Source organism: Littorina saxatilis, linkage group LG1, assembly GCF_037325665.1.
Source record: "Littorina saxatilis isolate snail1 linkage group LG1, US_GU_Lsax_2.0, whole genome shotgun sequence".
Lineage (NCBI taxonomy): Eukaryota > Metazoa > Mollusca > Gastropoda > Littorinimorpha > Littorinidae > Littorina > Littorina saxatilis.
In genome coordinates, this window is record NC_090245.1 from 43,794,285 (window position 1) to 43,806,784 (window position 12,500).

At 44.3% G+C, this 12,500-nt stretch overlaps 1 protein-coding gene across 2 annotated transcripts in view; it reads right to left on the minus strand.

Moving 5' to 3' along the window:
* The window catches only part of LOC138970682 (protocadherin alpha-9-like), a 98,585-nt gene that overhangs the window by 50,836 nt on the left and 35,249 nt on the right, over positions 1–12,500 (minus strand). Inside the window, exons 3-7 of one of the 2 annotated variants that reach the window (XM_070343170.1) lie at positions 9,075–9,289; positions 6,290–6,458; positions 5,421–5,681; positions 4,112–4,360; positions 2,429–3,625 (exon numbers count right to left, since the gene is read on the minus strand). In XM_070343170.1, coding sequence (XP_070199271.1) covers positions 2,429–3,625; positions 4,112–4,360; positions 5,421–5,681; positions 6,290–6,458; positions 9,075–9,289 — 2,091 coding nt within the window. Of the gene's footprint in view, positions 1–2,413; positions 3,626–4,111; positions 4,361–5,420; positions 5,682–6,289; positions 6,459–9,074; positions 9,290–12,500 lie in introns of both variants that reach the window. The other variant, XM_070343160.1, reaches the window with a different exon arrangement.

A 12,500-nucleotide genomic window follows, 5' to 3' on the forward strand; every position in this document is an offset into this window, starting at 1 on the left:
CATTTTTCAACCAAATTGGTTGAAATTTTGGTCAAGTAATCTTCGATGAAGCCCGGACTTCGGTATTGCATTTCAGCTTGGTGGCTTAAAAATTAATTAATGACTTTGGTCATTAAAAATCTGAAAATTGTAAAAAAAAAAATAATTTATAAAACGATCCAAATTTACGTTCATCTTATTCTCCATCATTTTCTGATTCCAAAAACATATAAATATGTTATGTTTGGATTAAAAACAAGCTCTGAAAATTAAATATATAAAAATTATTATCAAAATTAAATTGTCGAAATCAATTTAAAAACACTTTCATCGTATTCCTTGTCGGTTCCTGATTCCAAAAACATATCGATATGATATGTTTGGATTAAAAACACGCTCAGAAAGTTAAAACAAAGAGAGGTACAGAAAAGCGTGCTATCTTTCTTAGCGCAACTACTACCCCGCTCTTCTTGTCAATTTCACTGCCTTTGCCATGAGCGGTGGACTGACGATGCTACGAGTATACCGTCTTGCTGAAAAATGGCATTGCGTTCAGTTTCATTCTGTGAGTTCGACAGCTACTTGACTAAATGTTGTATTTTCGCCTTACGCGACTTGTTTGTTCTGCGTGTTAACATCCATTATACGTCATGCGGATGTCTTCATATTATGTTTTAATTTATCGGAACCTTGTTTTTCATTACCGGATCCTTTGTCTATGAAGGGAGGAAAAGTACCGGAGAGAAAGGGGAGCCGTTTTGCATGTCACAATGGGATAGTACTATTACTTAGGTTTGGACACGTTTTCGTTGTGTATGTGAACATCTACTACATCGATATCTACGTCATGCGGATGTAGTAATATTTTAATTCCCCGCTGGTGTTGAGGAAAAGATTCAATCCTTTTAAAGTTCTCAACCGAACCTCCGTTCGAGCACAACAAAAATATGGTCGTATTTATTTTACACATTTACGTTGTCAAATACAAAACACGATTAACCGTGACAGTTTTTTCTGTTTCTAGTCGTGTTAACGGCTGTGGATCGTAACAGATTTAAGACACACATGGAACTAAATATTTTTTCATTTTCCTTTGCGCTACTGCATGCTAAATGGAAAGTAAGTAAACACATAAAGAAAATCGACTGAAGAAAACAGAAAGGACAGAAAGGAAGAAAGAAAGCAATCAGGACGAAAGGGGTGGAAAAAAACGGCAAAGAAACAAGTTAACGTGGGTTTTTTTAAACAAGCCTCAGTGACGAAAAGCTGTTCAAACTATTACAAGGTGTAAACGACAAACTTCATACAATTCCACAACACACACTGTATACTGCACAACCGACACGGCAGCATTATCTAAAAGCATCTATATCATATATATATGGAAATCAAAAAGCGCTTAAACATACACACACAGAGTGTACAAGCAGTCGTTCATGCTTGGTAATACTCCCAAACAGGGTAATCACCAGACACGGACAGAAGACTAAATCCAAACGAAGGACATGAGGATGAATTGGCTGTTGACTTTGGGGGGGTATTTACCGATCATACTACGACAAATGTCCTACCCATCTGTAATTGAGCGCCCGATATCCATAATTCTCTGAATGGGGTCACAGAGGGCTGTCCGTTATTAATTTCGAATAAGTTCATATATCTCCCAAAAAGCCAGCGGCCATCACATTCACTACGCATGCTCCAAAAAGAGTGCATATGAACGTTTAGATGTCCTTGCCTGTGTGCGACTGCTTGTAACAATGGTGCTCGTTGTTTGTAGTAAAAGACAGTGGCTACCAGAACATTTCAAATGCAAGCACTAGACAAAGTGCATGCACATATTTAATTGTCTTTGCCTGTATGCGACTACTTGTGACAATGGTGTTCATGTCAGTTTCTGTAAAATACAGTGGCTATAATTCTATATCTCAACATTTGCAAATCGTGCAAGCACTAGAAAGACTTGTTCAAGGTTTAGTGTCTCTGCTTGTATGCGACTGCTTGTGACAATGGTGTTCGCTCTTAAAAAAAAGACACTGGCTATATATATATCACAACATTCACAAATCATGCACTAGAAGAAATTAAGTGTCTGTTGCTTGTATGCGACTGCTTGAGACAATGGTGTTCGCTCTTAAAAAAGACACTGGCTATATATATCACAACATTCACAAATCATGCACTAGAAGAAATTAAGTGTCTGTTGCTTGTATGCGACTGCTTGAGACAATGGTGTTCGGTGTCTGTACAGGACAGTGGTTTTCTCTACATTCTCAACGCATGCACTAAAGAAAAGGGGTGCCTGCACGTTTAGTGTCTCTTGCTTGTATGCGACTGCTTGTGACAATGCAGTGTTAGGCGTCTGTCAAAACGTGTTCCCACCACAAGACAACAACGACGACGACGGGGTTAGTAAGAAAAGGGCGATACGTACGTAGTAAGTACTCACAGACTTGTCGGGAAAGCTGTCCTCTTCAAACGTCGCGTCCTTCGAGCCGCCGTGGTTGCTGCCCCCTCCGAGGTGGGGGTGGTGGTGGGCCTTGGTGATGGTGGCGGTGTCGGGGGAGAGGTTGCTGACGATGAGGGCGCTGCCCAACTCCACCGCGGCCTTCTCTCCCACCGGCTTGACGTCATGGCGCTCCCGGTACTTCCTGCGCTGCTGGTCGGCGCGGCGGATGACGACGATGGTGACGATGACGGCGACGGTGATGATGCCAGTGACGCAGCCCAGGATGACGACGATCAGGAGATGCTCCACGCGGTCCCCGTGACCCGTACCTTCCGACGCGTTGGCCGCGAACACCACCAGATCGAAACTCGCGTTGCTAGCCTTGGGTGGTGTTCCCGAGTCCGTCACCACCACGGTTACCCGATGCCTGCCTATGTCTCGGTTCTTTAAAGCCCTGGCGAGAGTCATCACGCCGTTCTCGCCGTTGAGTCTAACGAAGGGCGTGGTCCTGGCCAGGTGGTAGTGTAGCAGGGACCCATCCTGCTGGTCGATGTCGCGCGCCACCACCATAAGCAGCCTGGATCCAGGCTTGGTGTCCGTGGCCACGACCACAGCGGAGACGTTGTGGGGGTCCGGCACCACGATCTGAGGCGGGTTGTCATTGACGTCTTCCACGAGGACGGAGATCCTGGCGGTACCGGTGCGCGGGGTTTCTCCCCCGTCCGTGGCCAGCACGAGGAGGTTGTACTCCGACGTCATCTCGTGGTCCAGCTGCCGCTCCAGGGTCAGGATTCCCTCGGGGGACACAAAGAGCGGGATGTGGGCGTCCATGGGACTGTAGAAGGCGAACTCTTGAGGGTTCTCCCAGGCCAGCGAGTACATGACCCTGCCGTTGTTGTTGCTGTCCGTGTCCTCCGCGCTGACCTTGCCCACCGTGGTGCCCACCTTCATGTCCTCCGGCACCTGCACCTCGTAGTAGTCCTGCTTGAAGACCGGCGTGATGTCATTGACGTCCTGAACTGTCAGGATGACGGTGGCCGTGGAGCTCTTCTTGGGAACCCCGCGGTCCGTGGCCACCACGTCGAACGACAGCTGGTGGTTGCGCTCGTGGTCGAAGAACCTAGTGGCGATGATGTAGCCGCTCTCGTCGATGATGACACCGGGGTCTCCGCGGGGAGAGAAGATGGTGTAGTCCACCTGGGTTGAAAACATAATATTAACATTTTTAATCAGTATACGAATTCTGAAAATAACTCTGTCGGGTTTGTGTTGTGTTGGTTTTGAAAGAGTGAATATAGACAAACAATCCATAGACAAGACGTAATCACTAGCGAGGGATGTGTCTGAAACACGTGGACATGGAACACGTGTGATTTGTTTGAAATAGAGAAACTATAACACAGCTATAAATCGGTTCGGCCAACATCTAACAACTAAATTTTGCTCTGTGGCATTCTACTATAAAGTATTAAAATGAGGACTAAAACGCTAGATCTCTGAGTTCACAGTATGTTTGAATGTACAGTGTGCACAAGGTGTTGAAGAAAACACACTTAAGAAATCGGAAAACCTAAATGTATGTCTGTAAACAAACAGACTATGTTTGCAATATTGCTTTAAAGCTTAGTTACGCGTGAACTCTGGATGGCAACACAGGTATCATATCCCAATGTATCGACTAACCTTGCCGTTGTCTCCAATGTCGGGGTCCCTGGCGCGTACCCTGGCCACCTGTAGGCCCACCTCGTTGTTCTCAGTCACCGTGGCATAGTACACGTCTTCACTGAAGCGTGGCGCGTTGTCGTTCTCATCCAGCACGTGCACGGTGAAGTGGACCGTGGTGTCCAGCGAAGGGGAACCGGCGTCACGGCAGTTGACACTGACCTCGTGCGTGGGCTGGACCTCTCTGTCCATGACCTTCACCACGATCACCTGGTGATAACATAAAACAACAATACCCCCCATTTCAGACCACGAAAAAAAACACATATACAATAAGGAATGTAGAATGAGGAAGTCTTAATTTAACTGGAGGTAAATAATCTACCGGCGTTCTGAACAGTAAATCCGAAAAATAAAGGTAGTAAAAATGGAAGAAGTCTTCACGCGGGGGCTCTGAAATGATCCATAAAATAATATTACCCAATATTGACGGACTGTGTGATGATATCTTCTGCTATGGTCTGTTGAGACAGTGATATCAAAATCGAGACCGGAGGTCGAGATTTTGATATCACTGTCGAAACAGACCAATAGCAGAAGATATCATCACACAGTCAGTCAATGTTAGATATATTGCTAATTCTCTGGACATTTTGTATTTACTGTAAAGAAATTACAAAAGTATTTGTCTCAGTTTTGGCTGTTCCATATCCCTCCCTCTGATTATTATTTCTTTTTGTTCACTCTTTTCTTGTACTTTTCAGTATTTAAAAATGTCTTTTCTTTCAAAAAGTCTTTAGTCACTTGCTCAACTAAATTCTGGGATCATTACATTTTCATATATATTTGTTTGTTTTTAAATTTAGGTGTTTTTGTTTTTGAAGTGGGGAAGCAATAAAGAGGTCGTCGATATCAAAACTGATATCGACGGAAATGTCGTCGATATCACTTTTACAATGAGCTCAGTTTTGCCCAATTGACCAATGGAAATCCACGTAACATATGAAATAGCTATATTCAATATTATACAATAATATGCATGACCATACAATGCAGTTCCAAGTGAATAAAATGTAACGACAACGGTACCCAGCAGTCAACGTTGGCTATAAAACGTGAAAACAAATGTACATCTGACACTGTACCTTGAAGCTAGCGGTCCACGTAGACTACAAAAAGTGCAAACAAATGAACACCTGACACTGTACCTTGTAGCGAGCGGTCCACGTAGACTACAAAAAGTGCAAACAAATATCTGACACTGTACCTTGTAGCGAGCGGTCCACGTAGACTACAAAAAGTGCAAACAAATGAACATCTGACACCGTACCTTGTAGCGGTCCACGTCAAGCGCCTGAAGCTCCAGAGCCTCGCTGATAACGGAGCAGGTCACCACGCCCTCTAGACCTACATCCGGGTCCACCACGCGCACGTGCGCTACCACGGTACCCGGCTGTGCATACTCTGACACGTTGCCACCAAAGAGCAGACTGAGGAAAGCCCTGGGTCTGGTGTTCCCGCTGTCCGCTACGGACACCTTGACCGTCCCCTCGCCAACCAAGGGGGGCGAACCTCCGTCAGAACACTCCACCTGGTTTAAAAAAGACTCTATTCAATTTGTATCGTGAAATAAACAACATATGGCATTTAGGATTTCTCACTCAAGCATAGTGCTTATTCTAAACAATCCTTGTGATGACATAACAGTGGTAAACACTCTACCGGTTTGAAATTAGATAGAGTGTTCCTTATATTGATGTGTTTAAATGTTGTTGTGCGTTCATGGCCAGCCACAATGTAATTTCTTATTTTGAGATTGTGTTGTGTTGTGTTGTGTTGTGTTGTGGGGTGTGGTGTTGTGTGGTGTGGTGTGGTGTGGTGCGGTGCGGTGTGGTGTGGTGTCTGGTCTGGTCTGGTCTTGTCTTGTATTGTAATGTTCTAAAATGACTCGTGTTCTTTTGCATTTTTGTCTATTTGTCTGTGTGGCTGTATATATGCCATCTCTCTCTCTGACTCTCTCCGTAGATGAATCAGTCTAACAGCAGGCAATCATTATCTGAGTGTGCCTTGCATATGTAGCTTATCACCCATATAAGCTTACAGCTGGTTGTTGATTCTAAAATGCCAATGATTCATGATACCATCACAAGATTAAACAAAACTGTTATTGTAGAAAACTTGTTTGCAACAACAACATACCTTGACCTCCATGACTTGGCCCTGGACCTCGGTCAGTGGCGCCGCCACGCTGATCTGACCGGTGGTCGAGTTAAGGGCGAAGTACTTGGTCACTTCCGGGGCCATGGAGGGGCTGAAGCGAAAATTGCGCTGACCGTTCGCCTCCTTGTCCGCGTCCGTCACGTTGAACCTGCGGATACGTCAAACACCATTGATTCGGGTTCACAGTTTAACACGATTTTATTCAAATTTGTATTCAAATTTTTATTCAAAGAACGTTGGCAGTCACTTGTTTTTGGATTTACGATTTTATTCAGATAATAAATCACGAAAAAAATAATAAACGAACAATTAGGGCGCGGCCTCGAGCAAGATCTGTTCTTGTGGTGGTCTACATGACCTCTGACATGGGGTGGGGGGGGGGGGGGGTGGTGGGTGGTTTTAACTAGAAATTATTGTTATGGGAGATTAGAGTTCACAGACAAAGTGTCTTTAATTTCTTACAGCTGAAAGCTCTTCTTCAACATCTCACAAATATGTCATTTTTAATTTCATCCTTGCCCGCTTTGCCCGTCATGTTTGCTGTTCTTTGGCATTTGACCTGGGACAAAATCTGCTCAGCATTTGAACACCCTCCTGGACGCTAGGACTCTATAACCGCTCTAATCGTTCTGCTAAACAGGAATTCTAGCCGCCAAGCAAAGCCGTAATGCAACTTGCCCCCAGATCTGCCTACAGTTTCTGATCTCGTATTCACCAAGTCTCATCTAATGATTTTCTACTCCATCTTTCTGTCAGCTTGTATTCACGCATGGCAAAGCACGAAACTAATCCAGACCGATGCCAAGAAGATGCGTGTTTCACTTGATTGCACGCTGGCGAGTTAAGGAATCACCACCACACCCACCCCACCCACCCACCCACACACCACCACCACCACCCTACCCCCCTCACACACACACACACATGCACCCTCACAGAGACAAATAACCAACACAGGAGAACAGAGTGTAATTGACGATGAGAAGTCGTGCCACAGCTCAAATACGGGGCAAACAATGAACAACACACGCTCGAGATAAATACCTTCGATCTTTACCTCTACAAATCAATATCTCTCTCTATCTCTCTCTGGATGTGAACAAGCACCTGTTTGCCTATGTCATTACCCTCGTTAATAAAGAATTTGTCTTGTCTTGTCTTGTCTTGTCTTGTCTTGTCTCTCTCTCTCTCTCTCTCTCTCTCTCTCTCTCTCTCTCTCTCTCTCTCTCTCTCTCTCTCTCTCTCTCTCTCTCTTTGCTGCCATTCTGGCCTCTACATCTAGCGCGTACCACACACAACACGTGTGCATCCACAAAGATATCGGAGAAGCGCGATTTTCTCAATCGGAATGAATTATTCTCTAATTAAAAACCCGGTGAGGGCCAGTCTGTGCAAGGTAATAAGATCCAGAGAGAAGAGGGAGAGAGAGAAAGAGAGAGAGAGAGGGGGGGTGGGGGTGAGGGGCTGAGACGGAGCGAGGGAGAGTGAGGAGAGAGGGGAAAGATGGAGGTAGAGAGATATATAGACAGAGAGAGAGAGAGAGAGAGAGAGAGAGAGAGAGAGAGAGAGGGGCAGGGAGACAGACACACAGATGAGAGTTCATGAAGGGGGGGGGGGGGGGGTGTATCGAGGTCGTAGAGTCTTGCAAGGTATGAACGAAAGGCTAAATTGAATTTTGTCTTATTTTGGCTCGATTAAACTTTTTCTTGCTGATCAAATCACTTGAGTTCTTGAAAGGGATAGGGGCACTTGTATATAGCGTCTTGATATTGTGAAGATTATACTGAGTCTTCTAAAATAACTCTAAGAGAACACTGTTACTTTCAGTTTCACTCAAAGATGAGTTGTATTACCACACTTAATATTTTCAGTGTAAAAGACGAAGGCAGTGCACCGATGCAGGCTTTTTTGCCGCTTCACATTTCAGTCATTTCAACAAATTCCATTTCTTCTAATTTTTGCTTGAAAGCTGTCACATCATTTACGTCACAACTGCTTAATTCAACGCAACATTCTCGGAGTTATCCTAAAAGTGAAAAAGAAACACTTGAGTAATCTTAGCTGTCCCGCTCACGTGATTTCAATCGATTGAAACGTCCTTCGCTCTCATAAACAAGCACTTTGCATTACTTTTTGATTCAAAAGCTCCCAGCATTCGAGCTGGCTCAGAAAGTTTTTGCCCCCTACCCGAATCTGCCTATCGGCTTCAAATCTGCACTTAAAATCGTTTTAGTTTATTTGTTTGGCTTGTCCGAGAAATGTATCTCAAAAGATCACGATTTCTGTCTTTTTTCTTCCCACGAAAAGCGCATGCTTATTTCGATCCTGGTTCTGACCCACTTCATGATCATGAGCGAAATGGAGGATGCCCCATTTGAAGACGTCGTCGACCCTAACTGCATCGTAAATCGGATAGGTCCTGCTGACCTAATAACAACTAAAATGTCATAATTTGCAACTGGTATATACCAACGATTTGAAAGAGAAAAATGCAACAATTTTCTCAGATTATGTAAGGTTTTAATGTCAGTCATTTCAACAAATTCCATTTATTTCATTTCCTTTTCTTGAAAGCTGTCACATCATTTACGGTACAACTGTTACATCTCACGCACAATTCTCGGAGTTATCCTAAAAGGGAAAAAGAAACACGTGTGGGTTTTTGCGGCGTAAAGGGAATCAAACACTGCTTAGACCATGCACCACTACATCAACAACACCACCACCATCACCAACACAGCAAAACAATACACTATATACTCACGTGAGAATGACAGACCGCAGTGACGTCGTCTCGTCCAGCGATACGTTGAGGAGGTGGGGATGAAAGACAGGAGGGTTGTCATTGATGTCCTTGACATTGACCTCTACGGGCATTGACCCCGTCTTGGGCACCGTGCCCCCGTCCTGGGCGACCAGCATCAGGCGGTACTGTGACGTCACTTCCCGGTCCAACTTGCCCGTCACGAGTAGGCTGACCTGTTGGAACAAAAGAAAGAGGAAAAGAAATTGAGATTGGGTGCGAGATTGGGTGAGTTTTTATGGGTTGGGTGGTTGTGTTGTTGTTGTTTTAAGGAAGCCTGTCTGCAGGACAAAGCAAAGATGTGATAAGCCTAAGTAACCAAGATCGAGAGAGAACGTGGGGGAGATAGACAAGAGAGAGGGGGGGGGGGGCAAAGAAAGAGCAAGAGAGAGTGAGGAAGAGACAGAGAGAGAGGGTTGGAAGAGGGAACAAGAGAGAGACATAGACAAAGACAGCCCGAGGGACTGGAAGACAGACAGAGGGGGTAACTCTCTCTCTCTCTCTCTCTCTCTCTCTCTCTTTCGCTCTCTCTCTCTCTCTTCACGTTCGTCTGCACTTCCATATTTTTCTTCTCTCTTTCCTTCTCTTTCCATCGCCTTTCTAACATTTTTCCTTTATATGAACATCAGTCAATCCTTGTTTCTCGCCGTCGGCAAAAGTTTCGACCTGTCACATAAGAGGAGCAAGAAATGTTGGCTGTCTTTGGCTCATTTACATGCTATCATTGTGCTAGCTTTGGTTGCGTTTTCGCATCTCTTCCGGTTTTTCTCTGCTGAGTTATGGCTGAAAAGAGAGAGAGAGAGAGAAAGAGAGAAAGAGAGAGAGAAAGAGAGACAGAAGAGAGAGAGAGAAAGAGAGAGAGAGAGAGAGAGAGAGAGAGAGAGAGAGAGAGAGAAAGAGAGAGAGAGATTAAGTGTGTTGGAGAGAGATCACTGCGCCCTCGCATCATCTATTCTTGGGCAGTCTTGACTTTCTGATGATGTGGGATGGGTCACTATGTCTTGGATCTCCAGTTCTATGGTCACCATAGTACTGGATCCTACTCAGAGTGATGTGCGATAAGACCCCTCTGTTGGGTCGGTCAAGTTGACAATTGAGTTTCTGGCATGCAGATTAAATTTAGTGTGGAATGAACTGTATGTGTGTGTGTGTGTGTGTGTGTGTGTGTGTGTGTGTGTGTGTGTGTGTGTGTGTGTGTGAGTGGGTGTGTGTGTTTTTATGTATATGTGTTTGTTTGTCTGTCTATCTGTCTGTGTGCCTAGCCTGTCTGTCTGTCTGTCTGTTTGTCTGTGTCCCTTTTTCTGTGTCAGTCTGCTCCCATCCTGTTTTTCTAAGCGAGAGAAAAACCAAAACAACGTTTGAATACAATAACACCATTTTTTCTATCGTCTAATCTTAGCACTCCACGAGTGATTTAAGCCGGCCTGATGAATTAAACACAGTTAATCACACTTTAGTTTGTCAGCCATGAGAAAACCTAACCCTTGATAAATTAAACACAGTTCATCAAACTAATTCGAAGCGAACGGAAAAGTTGAATTATTCAGACAAAGAGCGTCGTTAATGCCATGGAAGAGAAAAGAGTGGCAGTCACTTGAAAATGAGCCAGGGGAGGAAAAGCAAAAGTCCTCGACGAGAAATTGACAGGCGAACTCCAAGGGCCCCCCTTCGCACGCAAACACGCATGTCCCTCCTCCATGACAAGGGAAATAGACAGGGAAAACGAAATTTGGCATCAAAACCCGTTATGCAGAAGAAAGCAAGTCCAATGTGTGATTGAACAAGCCACAGAACCGAAAGAAAGCACAGGCAAAACGTGCCACATGCGGAATGACATCTGCAGGACGAAGTTAAATCGAATTCGCATTTATTTCTTCTTTTTTCATTTTTTGTTGTTGTCAGTGGGCACTCTTGGAAATATAGCAATCGCTCCTTCACAAATAGCCAACCTTCCTAGAAATATAGCCAACACGCCTAGAACAATAACCAACATTCATGGAAATATTGTACGCACTTCTGTAACCTTAATGCAAGCACTCCTCGTAATACAAGAACACTTTTATGGTGTCAGGTACATGTAGATTCATCAGCTGCACCTTTGTTCCTCTATATAGCAATACAAAGTAAATATATTATTCTATAATACACCAAAGCATTTTCTAAACAACAATAAATTAAATAAACACAAAGTATTTTGCAAACTCTTTCGAGAAACATTGCCAGAGCCATAACCAAAAAATCTCTAAATAAAATTTACGAGAGGGTGAATGAAAAACACGATAGTCAAGCTACGAGAAAAACAATTAGCTTAGCTGACGCGGTGAATAGAAAAATAGAGTGATACAGAGCGAGGTAAGAGAAGGGAGAGAGAGAGAGAGAGAGAGAGAGAGAGAGAGAGAGAGAGAGAGAGAGAGAGAGAGAGAGAGAGAGAAAGAGAGAGAGAGAGAGAGAGAGAGAGAGAGAGAGAGAGAGAGAGAGAGAGAGAGAGAGAGAGAGAGAGAGAGAGAGAAACAGACAGATAGAGACGAAGAAAAATAGAGACGAAGAGAGTCGATAACCAAACACGGGAGCGCAATGTAATTACAACAAGAACTGGAATTTAATAAGAGTAACCAGCACAGTTACGCGATGGACGTCTTTTCCCACCAGATTAATAATTCATCTGCAGTTTCGCAATAAGGCCATTCGTTCTTTCACCGTCCTTGCCAAAGCACTTTGAACATCATCTTTTCAGCGGCGTCGAAGCAAAGAAACAGACCCACGACAAGTGCAAAATGTCTCGCTTCATTGCAACCAGTGTACAAATTATATCTGTGAAGGCTCATGCGTTGGTCAAAGTAGTGGGTTTATTTATTTATTTATTTTTTTTTTAACATTTCCGAGTTTTCTTTTCTCTCTCTTTTTTTTCAGCGCGAAAGAGAAGGAGAGAGAAAGAAATTTAAAAACAAAAAAACCTCCCGCACGAAGGTCTGTTGTTCTTTTATGTCTCGTCTGGGCTTCGGGTCGCATGTGTCCTCGAAACACAGACATGGGGAAGGGAAGTCGAAATTTGATGAGTTTGAAGCGGGTTTGGGGGAAATAATTGTTACTCCCCTGGGGGGAGGGACCAAAGAGTGCAACTGCTTTTTTCTTTTGATGGCTTGATGTTCGTTGTGCGCATATGATTGCCGCATGAACATCAGATGTTGTTCATATATAACCACAGGCAAGAGTCCGAGTGCACGAAAATAATAATGACATGGAGCGAAGGACCTGAGAGAGGTGAGGGGGGGGGGGGAGAGAGAGAGAGAGAGAGAGAGAGAGAGAGAGAGAGAGAGAGAGAGAGAGAGAGAGAGAGAGAGAGAAACAGACAGAGGGAATGAGAGGGCGACACAGAGAGACAGAGGG